The 20,909-nt window shown below is 40.5% G+C and overlaps 3 protein-coding genes across 5 annotated transcripts; 1 reads left to right on the forward strand and 2 right to left on the reverse strand.

Moving 5' to 3' along the window:
• Positions 1-1,721: 1,721 nt before the first annotated feature.
• LOC147336172 (RNA-binding protein 4.1-like) lies at positions 1,722-6,432 on the reverse strand. Its single transcript, XM_086285206.1, has 4 exons — positions 6,294-6,432; positions 5,424-5,842; positions 4,682-5,311; positions 1,722-4,355 (listed from the first exon to the last, which is right to left on the reverse strand). Exons 2-3 carry the CDS (start codon positions 5,830-5,832, stop codon positions 4,704-4,706), a joined length of 1,017 nt encoding a protein of 338 aa, XP_086141332.1. The 5' UTR covers positions 5,833-5,842; positions 6,294-6,432; the 3' UTR covers positions 1,722-4,355; positions 4,682-4,703.
• A 1,534-nt stretch (positions 6,433-7,966) lies between these two features.
• On the forward strand, positions 7,967-9,133 carry LOC147336173 (TRAF-interacting protein with FHA domain-containing protein A-like). Its single transcript, XM_086285212.1, has 2 exons — positions 7,967-8,129; positions 8,270-9,133. Exon 2 carries the CDS (start codon positions 8,307-8,309, stop codon positions 8,910-8,912), a length of 606 nt encoding a protein of 201 aa, XP_086141338.1. The 5' UTR covers positions 7,967-8,129; positions 8,270-8,306; the 3' UTR covers positions 8,913-9,133.
• A 3,826-nt stretch (positions 9,134-12,959) lies between these two features.
• On the reverse strand, positions 12,960-19,495 carry LOC147336174 (RNA-binding protein 4.1-like). 3 transcript variants are annotated; one of them, XR_015128214.1, is made up of 5 exons: positions 19,418-19,495; positions 16,216-16,643; positions 15,484-16,128; positions 13,325-13,416; positions 12,960-13,260 (listed from the first exon to the last, which is right to left on the reverse strand). XR_015128214.1 is itself a non-coding variant. In XM_086285220.1 (4 exons), the coding sequence occupies exons 2-3, from the start codon at positions 16,622-16,624 to the stop codon at positions 15,506-15,508; spliced, it is 1,032 nt and encodes a 343-aa protein (XP_086141346.1). In that variant the 5' UTR covers positions 16,625-16,643; positions 19,418-19,495; the 3' UTR covers positions 12,960-13,416; positions 15,484-15,505. The 3 variants fall into 3 exon arrangements, 2 of the variants coding, with proteins under 2 accessions (XP_086141346.1, XP_086141344.1); XM_086285220.1 differs by having other exon boundaries at positions 12,960-13,416; XM_086285218.1 differs by lacking the exons at positions 12,960-13,260; positions 13,325-13,416 and adding an exon at positions 14,495-15,192.
• Positions 19,496-20,909: the final 1,414 nt, after the last annotated feature.

Raw genomic sequence — 20,909 nt, forward strand, 5'->3', positions numbered from 1 at the left:
TTCACTTCACCTTTCATTTTGCTCTTGCACATATTTCTGTAAGCTTCACAAAGCCTGTTTCAGCTTCAGCTTGGCCAAAATGCTCTCTTTAGACCGTCTGCCTTCAGCATCAACTTTGTGTGTCAGCTGGCTAGTTTCCAGTTTCAGTGTGTGTGTGCCGGTATGCTTGGTGTTTGGTGAAACATATCAAGGAAGGTCAAAACAGAAAAAATACTTTGGGGAATGTAGGCTACTGTTGTTGCATCATTACTAGCCAGTATGGCAGGTTCAGACAAAAACAACATTTTTGTTGCCATAGTGAGAAAATATAATTTGAATTAGGTAAGCCAGCCATAGAGACACATGGGTCATCTGTTACCTCTGGGTCAGGTCCAAAAACTAGTTCTCATTGTCGTAGAGCAAAGTCCAACCTAAAGGTTCATGTTCCTACATTACTGAATTTACAAAGGGGGAACTCTGCTGAAGCTGTATCAGATTGTTATCTTATCTCGTGCTACATGAGATGAGGTGGAGATGCTCCAGCACGCCTATGACTAAATGACATTTCCCAGAAAAAGCAGATAAAATTATGTTTCTCATTCTTTGGCTAAACTTGATATTTTACTTTCAGTTTTACTATGATTCTCCTTTGTGTTCTACTGGGAAAATCAGTGTTACACACACACACACACACACACTATATACATATATAGAAACTAAAAGTTAAAGTCACTTTTTAAGATATATATGTACTATGCTGCTCTATACAGCATTATATGTTTTTAAAAATACCTTAACTTCATTAAGATGAGGAGTTAAATTAATAAGAATCAAACCTAAATACACAATATGATTAAGACCAAGTTGGAGGGCTCTTTCTCCCCATCACTGCGTCACTTGTGTCAGGTTTACAACAGGGAAACATCCTCTGATGAGTTTGAAGTTTCTGGTTACTCAGTGACTATTGAATGCAGCTTCCACACTCTGGTGATAGAAGAGTATTTATTGTCTCATTGCAACTTTCTGCAGATATTGTTTTACCGCTGTTTGGAATTTATTAGTCAAGATGGGGAAGTATCAGGACGCTGTTACTGCTCTGAACACTTACTATACATAACATCACACAACATAAGTTTGCCTTCAGGAACTTTGCCAGAAATGCTCACTAAAATATTAATATTGTTGCTGAAAGGGTTAATGGTAACCTAAAGCCTTGTCCTGACAGCAAACATCACCCACTAAGGTTTGCTGGCATAGTGAAACAACTTTTTAAACGGATCAATTTACACCCAATCCTGCCACATGAAGTTAGTTGTGCACTTATTTATATCAAAAGTAGGAATTAATGTACACAAACTGTCCTAAAGTGTAATTTTTTATAGCAAAATTGAAATCCTTATTTTTAACTGATTTTGGTTATGGGACAGAAAAAAAGTGTTTCCCCATTCCATGACAAAAAGCCTGAATTTAGTTTTGTAGTATAAAATCTATGTTAGATTTACTTTCCCATATAAAATTGAGCAAAGAGCTCTTCCCATGAGGTATCATAGCTCTGCTACTGTCCAGTTAAAAACCAGGATGTTAAGAAATTGCTTCTTGTGCACGTGTTTGAAGACAAATAAATTTGGACAGGGCCAATGTGCAGTAGCAAACAGAACTAAAACAATGCAGTGAAAACAGTGACTCAAATGGCAACCAGCCAAGTAACTAGACACACAGCATGTAAGTTAACAGAGTCCATGTTGTTGTTTTTAAATATTTTATTGATATTTGCAAAAATCCAAAAACTAACAATACATTAAAGAAATTATTACTGTGAAATTCCCACACACTTAACCAACTTCATGTTTACAAGGGTTTAAAATCTATATTTATCATATATAGAAATATCACATCTTCAAGTCCAAATGTAGTGTTCTGTGGTAAATCCTTCACATTCATTCAATCAAAAAGAAAAAACTGTAAAAATAAATTATTCAAATTTCCAATTTTAAAAAGACCTCGACTTTCCCTAAAAGCTGCCATCATTTTTTTAAAATTCAGATGCATTTGAAACCCTACAGCTGGCATCCAATCTGTCAGCAGCAAAGCGTACCGCTCACAGTCTGTACAGTGTACATAAAGAACAGCCGGACAGTTTTGCAGACTAGCTAACACCTCTGAACCTCAGATTTCCCTAAAATAGATAAGAGAGAACCCAAATAAATAAGTGATCCAGTATTAGCCATCTATGAGCGATGGAATGACACAAACCAAAGCACCACTGTTCTTATTTAACCCCACTGCCCCCTGCCCCAGCTGCTCTCTCACTTGTCCCTATCATCATTAGCAAACTGCAGACAGGCAGACGACAGTCGAGTTCTTCTCCATGCTGTGATTCAACATTAGAGAATGTGACAGATGTCTGATTACTTAAAAATGACCCGTTCTTTCAACTGCCAGCCCATGGCCCAAATCCACACTAGCACTGTTTACTCATTGGAGTGGAGGGTGAGATATACTGAGTGCTGATCCATACTACCTAAGTGGAAGTGGGTTACGAATCCCTAAACCACAGGTGTCGAACTCCAGACCTCGAGGGCCACGATCCTGCTTCTTTTCAAACTAACCAGCCCTTGTAGCTTCTTATTGGCAAAGCACACCTGATCCAGGTAATCAACAGCAGGTAGTGCAGGGATATCTCACAAACAAGCAGGATACTGGCCCTCGAGGCCTGGAGTTTGAGACCCCTGCCCTAAACGGTCTACACCATGGGTGTCGAACTCCAGGCCTCGAGGGCCAGTGTCCTGCAGATTTTAGATAACATCTTGGGTCAACATACCTGACATTTTGAAGAGGTAATTTAGCCATTTAAATCTGCCGCCCTCAAGGCCTGGAGTTCAACGCCTGTGGTCTACACCGAAGCAGGCGTACTAACCAACAATTACACTCACATGCCAGGTTTTCACAAAGTGGTGAAACTATTACACACACCGGATAGCTATAGAAACCACAGATGACAGTGGAAGTTCATTTAACCTTCAGAGAAGCACAAGGGCCTTAACAGACTCCACAAAACCAAACTGAGTTAACGTTTGTTCTCAACTTTCCTTCACCTGTTCAATCTAGCTTAAGACATTTGTGTAAGATTTTCCAGCATGATGATGTTTTTCCCCAAAAGATGCGTAAGAGTCGATCATTCCATCACTAAATAACTGACCACACCTGATGGTTTTCTCTTATTCATGTTCCCTGTATCTACCTTTGGTACTTTCAGGACTTTTTTGGCATAAAGAGCCTAAAGAAATCCCCAACTTTTTTCTGGCTACTACAAAAAAACTATTGAATGAAAGTAATAATTCACCTAAAAGAATCATACAAATGTGGAATGTGTTTCAGCACTACATCAGCATTCTTTCCAATCCAGTAACCTGTCACTTACCTTTTCACTGCGAAGGTGTCCAGAAGTTGTTGAGGTAATACCCCCCTCCCCCTCCCCAATATGACTCAAGGTAAACCAGTCTCACCTATCAAAACCAGTGTGGGTTCAGTAGGTTTAGAGAGCGCTAGCTCGCTAGCTTTTCTTTACTTGCCTTCAACTTTGGCACTGAGGAAAGACATCAGACGCCCTGCTGAGGAATAAAAGCTGCAGCATTTCAGACAAGACCAGTGAGGAAAGTTTGGGCGTGTTTTTTTTAATCAGCGTGACGATTTTAACAAGCTTGTCTCACGGTATTTCATCGCTAACAAACGGATAACTTTTAAAATAATGATATTTCCGGTGACCCTACAACAATATTTGAATCAGGTTAATTAGAAGTGTTTGACAATGCACATATAAACGCTCTGAGGAGGCTTCCGATTGACATTTATTTTCTGTAAGTTAACAGTTACTTCCTGCATGCATCGAACTCCTACATTTGAGCAGTTTAAGTTTTTCACAGCGGTTTGTTGTGCGGTGTAAAAGTTTTACATGATGGAGTCAACGTGCAGATTAGATTTTATACCAAACAAAGTTAAGTTCAGTTAAATCTACAGTCACAAGTATCGCCTAGAAACTGTTGCTGAACTCATTCAGCTTCTCTAAGGTCACAAACAACATCAGTATTACTCAAACGAAAAAGTACAAAAAAAATAAAATAAAAAATAAACACCTACTCCAGACGGCAAGCAGTAAAAGTACTACAGCACAATTACATATTAAAACAACCAGGAGGAAAAATACGAGTGTAAAAATTGCCTCAAAGTAATAAAAACAGAAAGAGACGTGGACGTCGGCTATTCGGTTCCTCCTGTCAGCATCGCAGGGGAACGTTACGCGCTCAGCCACTGACAGGGAGAGGATAGAGTCACGTGCATCAGGAGGCGCCGAGCGGCGACGCAGTCGGACGACAATCCTGAAAAAAAGAGCAAATGACAGAAATGAACGATCTGCAACTCTTGAATACAGGACGTTTTTCCAGGTTAATTTCTAATTCGACTTGTTTTTCCCGAAATTCAGAGATTCCATCCTCAACAGTGCATCTTTGTCGTATTATAACACACTTAGTACTATTTTGTTATCTGAAAAGCCATGTTAAATGGATCGACGTGCATTACCAACGAATTTACTTGTGGAACAGCACCTTGTACGCATGCTTTTCAAATCCCCGGCTGCCTCTGCCGTTACAGGAACGCTGTTTTAGGAAAGAGCAACACCAGTCTACCTCAGACCTATCCTCACCTTCAAAATGCGCCGCCCTTGCTTAATAAGCGTAGCGTGCAGGCGGTGGCGGAGGCAGCCGATCTGCGTAGGGGTCCCTTGCACGTGGAACTCCGTATGCAGAGCGATCATAGGAGTAGCCGTTACTGGCAGGGGGCACTGGTGTGGTAGGCGGTCTCCTAAGCGGACTTCGATCTCGGGCGTAGTATGAGGACGGAGGAGGTGGAGGAAGGGGCCGACGCTCATATGGGTCGAGCGACGAGTTCGGAAGACGGTCTCGGACGACGGCTGACGGGGGAGGGGGAGGAGGAGGCACGCCGGGACGCTGGTCGTCGTAGGTGGCCATGCCATACGGACGGGCTCGATACTTCTCATAGTAATCTACCACGCCATATCTGTCCCTCTCAGCATCGTAAGGGCGATCTGGATAAACTGCTCGTCTAGGGGGAGGGGGAGGCAGAGGAGGGGCAGGGTAACCTGGGGGTATGTGGCTAAGACGACCCCTCATGTAGCCAGGTGGAGGAGGCTCGGGCCACTCTCCTGGATAGCGTGGGGGCCAATAGCCACCCCTGTCTGGGGGAGGAGGGGGGTAATCATCCCGTTCTTCATGTCTGGGACGACTCTTGGAAATCTGGACATGGATGCGTTTGCCTACATTAAAAAATAAAAAGTAAAAACACAGGTTATGTGGGCTGGTTTATAATAAGGCAACACTTTAAGGTTTCTTCTTGACCTCCTTATAAATGTTGGTAATCTCTCTTACCTTGAAATTCTGTGTTGTCCAGTCCCTTGATGGCATCCATGGCCTCGTCAGAGTTGGACATGTGTACAAAAGCAAAATTCTTAACAACAGCACACTCTGTGACCGTGCCGTACTCCTCGAACAAAGCACGCAGCTCATCATCAGATCCTTTCTCTACATTTGCTACATGCAGTTTGACTGAGCCCTGGTTCTTTCCGTGACTGGCCTCCACGTTGATTGGCGTGCCATGCAGCTTGTAGAGGTGCAGATTCTTGATGGCTTTGGTGGCAGCCTTGCGGTCGTCCATGTGGACGAAGGCAAAGTTTTTGATGATGGCACATTCTGTCACAGTGCCATACTCGGTAAAGAGTGCCTTGATCTCATCCTCGTTTGTCGCTCTGGGCAGATTTCCCACGAAAATCTTCACCATGATTACAAATCTGTTTCGAGATAATGCAGAGTGTTAAGAGAGAGAAAAACATATAGTTACAATTTTTTTAGTACATACTATTGAAGAGTACGTTTGACCCTTTCTGAGTCTATAAAAACAGCAGCGTTGTTAACAGGCCCGCGCATAGTAAAAACCTAGAGTCGTTCACGGCGGCACAAGTACCAACAATTTAACAACTTTAAATCATTATTATCAATAAATCGTTTCTTTCATATCTGTATATGTCTACAAAAAGAACAAATGAGCAGAGTTTAAACGCCGCTCGTGTAGCCTGTTAGCCCCGGTTAGCCACGCTAACAGACAAAGCAGCGCAGTCGATATTCTCGCGCAACGAGGCTAGCGGGCGAACAAAGGAACCGAGGTTAACAGGGTACTCCACACATACCTATGCGCCACACAAGTGCATTTATATAAAGACGTAAATTTTCTATTTTCATTACCTTTTAGTCGGCGCTCACAAAAAGGAATTGAAGTCCCCTTCGAGAGGTTTCCTTTTGCTAACTTCCGGTTGTGTCTTGCCTGTGGCATACAAAAAGCCAGCTGCACCGCCCCCTCCGCCCGGGCGTGCGCAGTAATCTAAAGTCTTCGGGTAAAACAACAATTTTACAACTTTACAACTTTTATCCGCATTAAATGTTACATATTATACACCCAGTAGTCTACAATATATCTATTTTTCTACTTTGCATGTCTAATAAAAATAATAACAATATAAAAAAAACTAGCTATAGCACTGTGCTTTGTTATAAATACCCTACATTATCTTACGGTACACTTTTGTCCATGTTTTGTAAGTCACCCCGTTTCGTATTTATTAACCAGTAACATTTCAGAACTACATTTATATGGTGAAGAAAAGAGAGTTAAGTACGTTTTAAACGTACTTGGTTAATGTGTAACGGTCTATTTTACGAGGTTGCTTCTTCCCGTTATAGTTGTAAATACCGCAGGGTGGGAAGCAGTGTCTTTAGTTGAGTCTGTTTACAGTAACTGGTTGTGACACTTCTGATGACATTATTATTATTTTTCACTAACCCCAGCCACCCCAGTAATGAAGAGCGACTTTTCATTCTGAAATAAGTAGCTAAATTTTGACATACATAAAATTACATTCCTTAACAGATTACCCTGTTATACTGCGTTTAAAGAAACACATCTCATTTTGTATTTTAAAACATTGTTGCTTCTGAAAAAACCCTATAAGTAATTTGTTAAGACTGCCGAGATATGCAAAACATAAAAATTATCACTAGTTGATCAATCCTCTTGTAAAAAAATGTTGTTGTTTTTTTGGTTCATTTACTTTTTTTATTTTTTATTTTTTTTACAAAACATCATTAATGTCCTCTGTTTCACATCTAATTGTTTCTTCTTTATGTTTGCATGTCTGTATTTTATTTCTCTGCTTTGTTTACATAAAAAGTATTGTAAATAAATGGTAAATGGTAAATGGCCTGTATTTATATAGCGCTTTACTGGTCCCTAAGGACCCCAAAGCGCTTTACATATCCAGTCATCCACCCATTCACGCACACATTCACACACTGGTGATGGCAAGCTACATTGTAGCCACAGCCACCCTGGGGCGCACTGACAGAGGCGATATCATAATACACGGCTCCAAATGAAGTTTTAAAAGCGTTTCTGTCTACTCCGGGTTGCGTCATCATGGAATTTTCAGTGTTGTAATGCTACATTCAGGTGCTCGCGTTAAAAATCGCACAGTACAGCAAACCAGCGGAAAAGAATGTAAATTGTAACAAAGACTTCGGTGAATTATGTTGAATTAGTATTTTTCTTATTAGCATTTTGTTTCATTTTCTTTAATTTCACGTGGCAAACTGTTTGCATTGACTTCGCAATCAAACATACATAAATATTTCAGATCTGCGTAACGCCATTACTGTCCAGTCTCCTGATTTAACAGTGGACATACTTTTACTTTAATAACTGTACTGTGTATTGTAGTGTCTAATTCTTGGATGCTATGTTTTTCAGCTTTTGAATGAAAATTTGTATTTTTCTTTCTTTTATGTTGCATTCACAAAATTTAATTCAACCTGAGAGTAAAATTTCCGGATTTGCACTTGAAAGCAACACTGTTGGACCAACAGGAAAACTGGCTGAATAAAAGGCAACAGCTTGCAAAGCGCAGCAATCAGTCTTCCTGTTTTCGCAGCAGTAGCAGCACCGTTAGATTCTTCTAACTCAGTTTCTTTCTGTCCCGTGAATGGAATAAAAACCTCGTTCTTTAATTAAGAAAGTTTCACATTCAGGTAAGGCATCTAAAAAAACAATGTTTGTTGATTATATGCAATACGATTTAACCCTGCTTTACAGATAAGATGGTCTATTTTCACTGTATGACTAATTTTGTTGTTTGGTTTTTATTTTTTGTCCTTTCTTTAACTATCAGCTGTCTTCTTTTTTTCATCTGGAGTTATTGTTTCACAATGAATGTGTCTATGACGATGGAGACGGAGGAGGACCTCCTGACTTGCCTCCAAATCAAGCTTTACCATCCTCAGCAGAGCTGTAACGACTTTTATGATCGGCTTCCTCTGGGGACCAGAAGAAGACATGCTGCCGATGACCCTCTCAGGATGGGCCGTGACGACCAGGCCTGTGCCTACGTCCTGCTTGATCCCCGGGTGTCCCGTAAGCAGCTGGCGCTCTACGCCTACCACATTCCCCAGAGCTCAGAGATGCTGTTTATCATCCAGAATCTGAGCCAGAGGGGGAAACTGTCTGTGAACACCTCAGCGCTGGGATACCTGGAGAGAATGGATCTGCCAGACAAAGCTCTGATCCGGTTCGGAGAGTATGAGATCCTGATCATCCGCGAGTCTGGTGAGGCCATGGCCAACTTTGAGGTAGAGTTTGAGGTGCTGGCAGTACCTCCTTCCAGAGAGACATCCACGTCTCTCTGGAACGAGCAGACATCCATGTCTCTTCCTCCAGTCATGGAGACATGCTCAGATAGTAGGATTAGTTTGTCACCCAAAGATAGCTCCTTTGGCCCCCAGGAGAGTGATGAGACTCTCCCTTGTTATTCATAACCAACCATTACTGCTTATTCACGTGTGACTTTTTTTGTTGTTATTTACTCGACTTAATGCTCAGTGCATTTATTACATTAGACAAGAAATCCCTCTTTGTATATGTGAAATCAATATTTTGCACCCTTTTCGTATCCTGTCTACATAAGCTGCATTGTTAATTTTGCAAATACTGTTAAAGTGCAAAGTTTGAAAGTTATGACTGAGAAATAAACAGTTTATCTGGAATACAGTTGTCTGCATGTTGATTATTTTGTTTTTGTTTTTTGGTGGAACCCTTTACTCTAAGGCAATCATTAATCAAAGAATGAAAAAAGTGTGGCTTTGCATTGAAGACAGAAACAGGTTTTTCTAGAAATCATTGAGATGAAGCGGTAACCTTTCAAGCCTGTAGAAATATGAGATCTCCACACAACCATGGCAGCTTAGGGGAAAACACAGCACTATTCTAGAAACAACACATGTAAGAGCCAATTAAAGGTTAATTTTATTGGTACTGGTAAAATGATTAGAGGAGAAATATACATGTTTGATGTTAAGAATATAATTCTAGTTGATTTTAAAATACTGTTTGTTAAATGTATAGAATATAGAAGTGCAACATTCTAATGCGCTTTTTAGTATTTTGGGCTTCTGGCACACTGTAATTACGTAGTTGGGGAGTCGGATAAGCTGGAGGCAACACAGTTTTTGAACGAGTCTTGCCATGTAAATTAAAAGTTTCAATAAACATATTTTTTGCAAGAAAAGTACCTGGACTAGCTCGCGTTTCAAATGCATGTTGCCGGACTGACTCCTAAAGGTGAAACAGAAGAGTGAAATAGAGACGGAGTGCCGCCACTACAACACACATTTATAGAGTTGAAAAAAGGCATTCCTAGTCTGGAATGTGGACACTGTCGCTGCCATGCAGGCGGTAGTTGTACGAGTTTCACATACTCTAAATGATATCTAGCAATGTATTTTTGTGCTCTGTGGAGGACGTAATTGTGTGAGACCACTACTTAAAACATCATTTATGCAATCTATACGAGTCCTATATACTGTCAGGAGAAATCAGTTGAGCAGAATGAATAGATTTCTTCTTCCCCCTGTTGATTTATTTAATTACTGTTCTAAAAGTACATTTAACTGTATCTCTCCTGTCTTTATCAAGTGAGTTCAAATTATTCAGAAATGGTGAAAATGGTTTTTCACCATGAAACATGAAAACAGGAAAAAATCTGCCCACAACTACCAAGACAGCTGGTCCTCTAATTATGTCAAACAGAAAAGATGCATCCAAGTTTCAGAGAAACGTAAAGGTCAGAGCACACAAACCAGAGGGATGTCCTCAACTACGAAGATAGCATTAGGCATGAAAACATTGTGTATGTGGATAACCTCAGATCTGAATTTACAGGTTTCTGGTTGTAGCTATGAATCGAGGCAGATTCTTCAAGATTAGGCAGCCCATCAAAGTAACGATCTTGATATCTCTGAAAGAACGTCCTCTGGGAGGTGAGAACTCTCTCAAACAGTGCTGTCATGGAAAGACGATTCCCTTCATTGGCTGGTGTCCTGTATGGCAACTAAGAAACCAAATCCCACAACTTCAAAGCCTTAGCTTCCATAATGGACTTTGGGTGTTGTTATTCTGCCCCTTTCAAGTTCCTCAAACCCTGGCCTGAACTTTCACCTTCCAGCTCTAATGTCTGTCCCCCTTCAACAGTTTGAGGAAAATGCTTCACTCAGCACTCTGTCATACCAGCTATGATCATGGAAGTGCCACTGGTGACATGACCTAACCAGTTTTCAGTATTCCAATATGTTTCATTGATCTGTTGTAATTCACGTGAAATAAACTAAAAATTTAACTTTGCCATAAATCCACATAAAAATGAGACAAAATATAATTCTGTGATCAAATAAGACTTGATGTCCACTACAAAAGACTGAAGATAAAGAATAACAAGTAAAGAAATAACAATTCAAAATGTAAGTATTAAAAAAGAAATTCTTCTTGGATGAGCGCACACGATTTCCAAGTATTTGTTTGATTTAGGGGAAAGTGACTTAGGGACTAGAGGAAATGATACTTCGCTCTTTAGCAGATCCAATGAACTCACTTCCAGTTTCACTGTTCATTGATTAGGCAACTATAGTATCCATCTATGCATTCTGCCCCTCACTCAGTGGAAACATCTGTTTAAAACCTGGATTCAACACTCCTCTGCTTTAACTGTCTGGTTTCTCACAAATGAATAACATCATGTTGCTGGTTTCTCACAAATAACATCATGTTAGTGAGTGCTGAATAAGCACAGCTGTGGAATTGTGCAAATAAAATCACACTGACTCATTGTGCTTTAGGTTTTTGGGGAGGGAGTATGTGATGACTGTATGTTTTAATGCTGCAGGCAGTTCCACACCCCTCTGGTGAAGATAACACTTTGTAGTTCAAAAACTACACTTTTGCACTCGGCCTGAAACCAAAGCAGCATCAGTCTAAGTCAGTTTATATGCTGAAGTCTGACTTTTATAGATGCTTTGTGCTCAAATCAACCAACCACTTGTAATTAATGATATGTGACATTTAAAGATCTCATAATAACGCCCCGAAAGAACACATTGCTGTCACATAGCTGGGTTCTTGTGGTTCCTGGGATATTTAAAAGTAAAATTGAAGGAAGAGCCTTCTGGTTTAAGATCCCTTTTCTGTGAAACCAACTCTCAGTTTAGATTCAGGGGAAGATACCCTCTCTACTTTTAAGATTAGGCTTAAAACTTTCCTTTTTTATAAAGTTCTTCCTCTCCTCATCTCCAGCCAGACATCTCAGATGGCCCCCGTCCCTGAGCCTGGTTCTGCTGGAGATTTCTTCCTGTTAAAGGGAAAGTTTTTCCTTCCCACCGTCACTAAGCGGTTGTTTGATTGTTGGGGTTTTCTCCATGTTATTGTAGACCTTACAATATAAAGCTCCTTGAGGCAACCGCTGTTGTGATTTGGCATAAATATATAGTCATCTGACAATTTATTAGATATACCTTACTAGTATGAGTTTTGCCTTCAGAACCATAATTCTTTATGGCATAGATTCAGACATTTTGGTCCATATTGACATACCGATAGCATCACACAGTTGCTGCAAATGTATGCTGTAAAAATCCGGTTCCACCACATTCCAACGGTGTCCTTATAGACTGAGACCTGATGACTGACAACCACTGGAGCACAGCAAACTCACTGTCACGTTCAAGAAACCAGTTTGAGATAATCTGAGCTTTGAGGCATGAAATGTTATCCTGCTACAAGCAGCCATCAGAAGATGGCTACTACCATAAATGGATGGTCAACAATACTTGGGCAGCTGTGGCATATAAGCAATTCTCACTTGGTACTCAAGGGCCCAAAGTGTGCCAAGAAATATTCTCCACATGCTCGCAGCATCAGAAGCAGCATGAACCTTTGACATGAGGCAGGGTGGATCCACACTTTCATGATGTTTACACCAATATTTGGTTACAGCAGAAATTAAGAATTATCAGACTAGCCAACATTTTTCCAGTCTTTTATCGTCATACTTTGGTGAGCCTGTGCAAAATGCAGCCCGAGCTTCCTGTTATGACCCCTGGTGTGGTCTTCTGCTACTGTGGCCCATCTGCTTTATAGTTCAACATGTTGAGAATTCAGAGATTCTCTTCTGCATACTTTAATTCTCGTCTGACACTGGACACCAACAAAAATATTTATTTATAATACAAAGAACTGGGTTTTTGTTTTTTTTTTGTTTTTTTAATGTCTTACACCCTAGAGATAGTTGCCTGGAAAAAGGTTTTGTTTTAAATCCCAGTAGATCAGAACAACCCATGCTAGCATGCTGTGTTAACCAGTTCTACATGCGTAAATGCATTGAGTCGCTACCATGTGATTGGCTGCTTAGGAGCAGTTGAATTTATGCAACTTAAAAAAAGATAATTAAAAACTTCACTATCATATAACCCTAACGTACTGTATGATGTATGATGCTAACTTTTAAAAATAGAAATAAAGAAATCACAACATTTTCAAATGTAAATTGTTTATTTCATAATAGCTAAAATTCAAAAGGTAGAAAATGGGAGTTAAAAAAAAAGGACAAAAAGTAGGTCCTTGTAGTCAATTGCAACATACAATAACTTTCAATTACATTTAAAAGAGGGAAATAGGAAAACCACTTAGTTGTCGTATTTCCCTCTTTCCCACATTTTTTTTTTTTACCCTCCAATCAAAGCAGAGATGTAGCGACACAGCCGTCCCATCGCCCATGATGTTCACTCCAACTCATCAACCAATCATTCAAACTTTCAGTGAGGGACAAAAATCCATACCCTGTAAGAGCAGACACTTTAAACAAGGTTCACAAATTGAACTGATCGAAGAAGAGTCCCTTTACCTTAAACTGCATTCTAACCAGGTCCTTCCCAGCTTGTAATCCCCTTTGAATTCACTTCTAGACCCGGAGCAAGTGCCAGAGGAAAGACACGTCTGTGAACAAAGACACAGATTCAAAGACTCCATAACAAGCCTTCAATCTACATGAATCAAGTCTAACAAAGAGAGACAGTGTTGCTAAAATGTTATTAAGTAAAATGTTATTTATATGGCACCTTTTAAGATTAATATTAAAGTGCTTTGAAACAAAATACCACAGCATTTTTTTAAAAGTTATTATCATTATTGTAAGTGCCAGGGTTTGTTTGTTTTTTTACTTTCAAAACTGCAACAGCAGAAAAAGTATGAATCCAAGAAGACAAAGTGTGATCATTTATTGCAATACCACAGTTTAAGCAGCATGTACCTGTTTTAATCTGGGTGCTGGACATCTTCTGAGGACTTACCATGAGCTGGCATCTCCTGCACTGAATCTAACAACCTATAAAGAGCACACAGGCTAAGAATATCACACGCGCATTTCATGTGTTACATATATTAATTTAGAAATAGTAGAAAAATGACTAAAATGTATGAAATGAAGGATGATACAAATAAATAAACTTTGGACAGAAGCATGGGGCCATTGATGAAAAACCCAAGGTAGGCAATGGGAGATGACTGACGAAATGTGACTTCAAAACACGGAGAAGCCGGTGTGCACAGCTTTAAAAAAGTCTTTGTGTAGCCACAGAGTGGAACGGAAGTTTAAGTTGCCTATTTTTTTGCGACTTTTGGGAGTGGACATTTCCGTACTTCATTAACTGCGCTGGATTTGAGCTTTAAAGTTAAATCAACTTTTGGTTTCTTTTTGCAGTCTAACCTGGCAAGACTTCAAGAAGGCAGTGGTAAGTCTCGGGTGTGTCACAAAAAGGGGGGAGAGGGGCAGGGGGTTAATAAGCATTATAGTTTTTCACACTTTACATGGAAAACCAGTCTGGCAGGTTTTCTAGTAGTGAGCTGAGGATTAAAAAAAAAAATAAACACCTACCATGTGTCATGCTGATAATATCAGGACTGAAGAGTGAAACTGAAAGTGTTTCAAGAGTAAAGAAAGCTAAATCTTATCTGACGAATTGGTTTTTCGTCCTAAGAGGCCAACGCAACGAGGAATAATTTCACAGTTAAAATGTTTTTTTTTTGTTTTATTCATTTATTAAAAAGCTTTCAAAAAAAGCAGTCTGTAAAGTAAATAAAAATCATACATAAATGGTGGCTAAGGAGTCTACTGTCGCATGAAAAGAACACAAAGTGTAAAAAGAACAAAACCACACTGAAACTTCATGCTAACATGTGTCGCAAATCTTAAAGATTGCTGTACAACCTCCAACAGCAGGTGTTGTATTTAAGAACTACTATGCTGAAATTTCTTTAAAACTTGGATCAATAAGCATTTTGTAATCAACCAACAATCTTAAAATAAACAATTTTTGCTTACAAAGCCTACACGTATTTGTATCTAAATGAATCCCTTGTTCTAAAAAGAAGAAATAGGTCACAGTTTCCCAGATTACATTTTCCACTTAGAAAAATTGAAAAGCAGAGTGTCCAGTTTTGGTCACACTGGAAGTCCAAGCACCTATTCTGCAAAACATTTTGAAAGCTTTTAACAGGAAAACAAAGAGAGGAGGAGAAAAAGGCATGATCAGCTCAGAAGAACTGCAGACAAAGAAATCGTATATTTTTTAAATACGGGGCTGTCCGCAATACAGTATCTTCCAGTAAGTCTCAGCAAACGCAACGCAATCCGCCATAGACATGGGAGGGGGGAGGGGTGCATATAGCGCCACGTGCATCAGCAGACGACGACGATCTTGTCATATTCTAAACCTGGAAAAAGAGCACACCACACATGTCAAGGAGCGCGTTTTACTTAGGATTCGCGCAACACTGATCTGAGAAGTTCAAGCAATAATATTTTAGGATTCTAGCAGCACCGTTTAAATTCCTTTATTATTAACCTGAAGGAAATTTTGAGTTTTGGCTGATGGTTTAAAGCGTGATTCTACCTCAATTAACGGATTCAGCTCTCATGTCTATTATAACTTTTGTTTCCGTGTCATTTCTGCTTGTTATCAATGTGATTAATGAGTTCATGAAGCATCCACTCTTTGTTCTCACCTTGTATTACACTCGAGGTGTCTTAATAGCCTGCATAGCGAGGCGGCGGCGGTGGTGGTGGCGGCGGCGGCACTCTCGCCGAGTAGGCTTCCCGGGGACGGGGAACTGCGTACATTGGCGCCCTTGACATCGGAGACAATCGAGAACGCTCGTAGGAGTAACCATTACCAGCTGCAGGAGCAGGCGGAGGGGGGGCTCTTCTGATAGGGCTTCGATCCCTCGCCATGTAACCTGCAGGAGCGGGCAGTGGACGCCGCTCATACGGATCAAGAGAGCCCATTCCGAGACGCTCCCTAACCAATGCAGAGGGAGGAGGGGGTGGAGGGGGGATGGCACTGGGACGCCTGTCATCGAAGTTCGGGGCGTAAGGACGGGCTCTGTATTTCTCATAGAAATCGACCACCCCATAAGGTTCTCGATCGCCATAGCCACGATCAGGATACGCTGCTCGTCTCGGAGGAGGGGGAGGTGGCGGGGGCGGAGGAGGAGGGTAAGCGGACATGCGGCCTCTGTAGGGAGGCTCGGGTCTCTCCCCTGGAAAGGGAGGAGGAAAATAGCCTCCTCTCACAGGCGGAGGTGGATACTCCTCCTCCTCTGGTTCCCCTCTCGGTCTGCTTTTTGATATTTGAACGTGTATGCGTTTCCCTGCGAGAGAGAAAAACATTGTCCCTCAAATCTAAAAAGTAAGGAACCCCTGAAAAACCCCTTATAGACCCAAACATTTACGCTTACCTTGAAACTCTGTATTATCCAGGCCCTGCAAGGCATCCATAGCCTCGTCAGAATTAGGCATATGCACAAAGGCAAAGTTTTTGACGATGGAGCACTCCGTGACATTGCCATACTCCAAAAACAGGTCACGGAGCTCTTTGTCAAAGCCCTTCTCCACATTGGCCACGTGAAGCTTCACGGGGCCCTGGTTCTTGCTTCTGCTTGGCTCTACGTTGATGGGTCTGCCATTCAGCTTATGAAGATGCAGTTCACGGATTGCTTTGGTGGCAGATTTGCGGTCTTCCATGTGAACAAAAGCATAGTTTTTGTACTTGGCACATTCTGTTACTGTGCCGTACTGAGTAAACAGAGCTTCAATCTCATCCTTCTCAGTGTTCTGAGAGAGGTTACCGATAAAGATCTTTACCATTGTTGCTCCAGTGTAGTACCTACAAAAGGTAAACACAGGATGTGTCATCAGAATCCACAATAGAATAAAATAAGCCTCTGTCCTGATCTCCAACACAGTACCGTTTACTGAAGAGTTTGGGTGGGTGTTTTTGCTTTTTAGGAATCAGAAGTAACAAAACAAATGGGTTGATGATTAATGTGGCAGAACACCTTAAAGGGTGTTAACACTAGTCTTGAGAAGGATATATGTACGTCACTTTTCCAATGCAAATAAAGACTGTGTCGCTCGTCTACAACAGGTAGCAAACTAACATGACATACACATGTTCTGTAAGTGCTGCCACTCACAACAGCAGAGGGCGGAGACAAAAGGCAGCAGTAAGCTAGACAGCTTCCAACAGCCTTCTGTGTGTAAAGAAAATTCTGCTTCATTCAGTAAATCATCAGACAGTGCCCCTCAGTGACAATAAACCCTGTTTGTTTGCTTTGTTTCAACTTTCTTACACTTCACCCTGATTCACTGCATACGCAACAAAACAAGGAACCACAAGTTATTCTGGCTTGACAAGACCAACAAGCAGAGCGCCTGCTCCAAAAAAAAAAAAAAAAAAAAAAAAAAAGCAACTAATATTTGGTGTTCCAGTATGAGGGATTAACTCATATATATGTTTATTAAGACTTTCATAAATACACAAATAGAGAGAAAGAAATAGAATAACTCAAATGCTGCCTTGTTGACTGCATTTTTTACCCAGACTATGATTTTTTTCCCCCAATTTACACCAAGCAACTGTGTTTGCAAGGCATAGAAGAAAAGGGTGTCTGTCAGAAAAAAGCCCCACGTCCACGTGATGTCACATCAAGTGACGATGAGTCGTGCAGGGACCCTGTTATTGACTTTTGCTGACTGCAGTCAAGTGAGCCCTCACATGCGAAGAGACAGTCAAGCAAGCTGCACCACCAGCCGTACCTACAATGTTGTTGCACTTTTCTTATACATATTACGGTACGGGTGCCGACTGGCTTATATACACAAGAGTCTAATCAAGAGTTTTGAAATATTTGCAATTTTCTCACTATACTGTACATTTCTATTCAACTTGATCTTATCCCCAATTTAATAAAATTGCAAAACGGTATTTTTGATATTGTGTATTTTTTTTTTTTTAGCATTTATTACAGGAAAACTATTACAGATGATGCAAATATTTCACTGGATTCTTACTCTGGATCACCCTCACTCTTCCGCCTCACAGCTCTCTGAATTGTACGGTTTCTGAGAAATTTCTGTACTGTACTTTGAATAATTTCATTTTTTAGCTGATAATACAGGGAACCCGTATGAGGTGACAAATATTTCACTGGATTCTAACCCTAGGTCACCCTGACTCTTCCTCCTAATGAACTGTACGGTTTGACAGAAAACTAAACATAAACAGATACCATATTGAAAAGTTAGTGTACACTTTTACAGAGAGAACACTGGGAATGATTTCCTGAAGTGTTCTTCAGGGCTGAAATGTTGGATCAGTTAGAAGGAGCTCTGCTGCTTCACAAGGGTGAAATGGAGCAAGTGTAATGGATTGTCCATGATGGAGAGCAGTTTTTTCAGTGACCTATGTCATCCAGTCTAGTCTGTCATTCAGGTGAACCCCATAATACCTGTAGCTGTCCAATGTTTTGACCTCCACAACCATGTCGTCGATGGGCATAGTCCCAGTTTTTTCCTTCAGAAGTCAGCCAGCATCTTTTTTGTCTTACTGACATTCAGATGGAAGAGGTGATTTCATGCAGACCACTCAAAAAAGTTCCTCACCAGATTCCTGTGCTCCGATTTCTGCCCACCCTCAGTACACCCAACCAATACAGTGTTGTCAGTGTCAACCCTCTTCAGTTTGCTTACCAGCCTTGTGGGAGTGGAGCAACAGGTGCAACCGGTAGATAACTCTGACAACACTGCACTGTTACAGAATTTGTACTTTTTGTTGTTGTTATTTTCAATGTGTAGTGTAAGAATTATAATTTATGATTAGCTAATATTTCAAAGCTAGAAGTGGAATGAGTTGTGAAATAGTGAAAAATGAATAAGAAGACTTGTGTTTCTAAGCCTGTCGGCACCTGTACCGTAATATCCGTAAGAAAAGTGCAACAACATCGTAGGCGCGGCTGACTGTGCGGCTAGCTTGACTGTCACTTCGCATGTGAGGCTCACTTGACCGCGGTCCTAAACAAGCGCACGAGCTCATACTGACTTTCGGTTCCTTGCTGGTCCCACCCTCCACACAGGTCGTTGCTGTACATGTTTAAAAGCGAGGTGGGGCAGAATAAAGGCGCGGTTCATAGTGGTTTTACAAAAAGGGAGCTTAGAGAAAGCTTTCTGAGTCCCAATAGTGAATGTACAACGTCATTATGAGGAAATAGAAAGCTTGTAATGGAGTCGAGCGAGGAGGGCCACCACAGTAAAGCGATGACTCCATTTATCGTCATCGCCCATATTTAGCTTTCATTGCATTCGTATTTAAAATTAGCCACCAGCGTTAGCCTAAATCGGTCAAATTCGGGGGACTTCAGCAAAACCTAAGTTCAGTAAGTTTCGTGTTTGCACTTCCTGGCTGTTAAGCTGCTAGCCAGGTTGCTGTTAGCAAGCTAATATTCGTTACCGACACTCACGCGAACGCGAACTGGCTAGCAAAATAAAAAATAACTTTAACAACTGAAAATGTCTGACGTTGCAATTGTGAGTCTGTAAAAGTAAAATGATGACACCTTAGGAAAAGGACAGGAGAACAACACCAAAAACTACCATACTCACTGATTGTGAACTGTGCAACAGCGAGGTCGAAACTCCAAAGATGAGTAGTAGATATCTGCTGGCGGTAGAAGCGCACGTAAGAATCTGATTGGTGGGAAGGTGTGTCTCTCAATAAGTCCGGGCTGCCATTGGGTGACGGGTTTAGTTTTATTCTGAAAGCGCTTCCGCTGCACTAGAGTGACGGGGCGTAGCGCGAACGAGTGTTTTGTAACGAGCGCCTTTAGCTTGTCGAAAACCGAAACCAAGTTTCTGTTTTCTATATCTAAATCGGACACTAAAAATACCCTAAAAATAAATGCTTAAAAAAAGACGGCCTTAACCTCTCGTTGTATTGCTCACAGTAAACGCAGTGAGTGAATAGTGACAACTTATAGAACTTATTTCTAAGTTAAAAGTTTAATATATGAGAGTAAAAATGTCGTAAACTGCGCAGAATCGATGTCTCACAACCCGACATAAGTGAGCAGCAAAGGAGAACAACAAGTACGCAAAATAAGGCGCTGCTCTTGTTTTTCATGTCTTCTCTAACACCGAACCTGTGTTTGCTTTACCTTCACAGTTCATGTGACTGCTGCACGTCAAATTATGGAAATTGGAAATTCTTGGTGTCACTAACCGGCTTAGATAATAACCACTGGGTCAGTCTGAAACTTGTGTTATAATACTCAATGGAACTTCCTTCAAATTTAAAGCTGAATATTTTTTTTCTCCTTAGCTAAGCTAAGTATCATTAACTCACATCATTATCTCTTATCAGTAGCAAGTATTTGAAGGGCATGTTGATAACATCTTAAAATCTAAATAATAACAACATTAAGATCATATGATCTTGTGTAATTTAGCTTTTTTTTTTAAACACAGTATATAAAATTATAGAATTATTCAAATTGCCATCTGTGTACAAAAAGCAATTACTAATGTAGCTAGATCTTTTTACATGAGGTTGCAGTGCATTATTAAACATTACTTATTTAGCATCAGCATTAGATTATTAGAATGACATATTCTTATGAGTGAAACTAAGACTGTTTTTCATCATTGAACCACTGCTTTACTTTTGCTAAAATGCCCCTTAAAAACTTACAACTTAAGACATTTATTTAGCAGTTAGTCTGCAAATGTGACATAACAGTAAACTTCCAGTAGAGGGAGACGCAGACAGAAAAACGCAAAGGAGTTGACTCATCATTACTTAGGGTAACTAATCAGGTGACACCCCAGTTTTGATAAAATCACTTCTTTATCTAACAAGGAGGAAACCTGCTGAGGGCAAGCTGTTGTGAATGTGTGTCTCAAGCCATAAAACCTTTTTATGTAAGATGTCATGCACAGTAGCACCAGTTGCCTTGAAGAAATAGGCTGATGGTAAATAAAAGGATGTTATACTACTGGCCATATATATCAATATATTTTTCCCAGTGTGTGAGTACTGCATGAATTTCCTTTTGTTTTACCTTTACTTATGTAGCCTACATTGTTATCATCTACTCAT

This window comes from Aulonocara sp. 'chitande type north' Nkhata Bay, linkage group LG3, assembly GCF_057382095.1.
Source record: "Aulonocara sp. 'chitande type north' Nkhata Bay isolate Kocher_YH1m ecotype deep benthic linkage group LG3, A_spYH_male_GT1.1, whole genome shotgun sequence".
Taxonomy (NCBI): Eukaryota; Metazoa; Chordata; class Actinopteri; order Cichliformes; family Cichlidae; genus Aulonocara; species Aulonocara sp. 'chitande type north' Nkhata Bay.

Bases quoted from the DNA above. Each gene is read 5' to 3' on its own strand.
- LOC147336173 (XM_086285212.1), top strand. From the start codon at position 8,307: ATGAATGTGTCTATGACGATGGAGACGGAGGAGGACCTCCTGACTTGC.
- LOC147336172 (XM_086285206.1), bottom strand. From the start codon at position 5,832: ATGGTGAAGATTTTCGTGGGAAATCTGCCCAGAGCGACAAACGAGGAT. The intron at 5,312-5,423 runs GTAAGAGAGATT...TTTTTAATGTAG, and splicing joins GGACAACACAGAATTTCAAG to GCAAACGCATCCATGTCCAG.
- LOC147336174 (XM_086285220.1), bottom strand. From the start codon at position 16,624: ATGGTAAAGATCTTTATCGGTAACCTCTCTCAGAACACTGAGAAGGAT. The intron at 16,129-16,215 runs GTAAGCGTAAAT...TCTCTCTCGCAG, and splicing joins GGATAATACAGAGTTTCAAG to GGAAACGCATACACGTTCAA.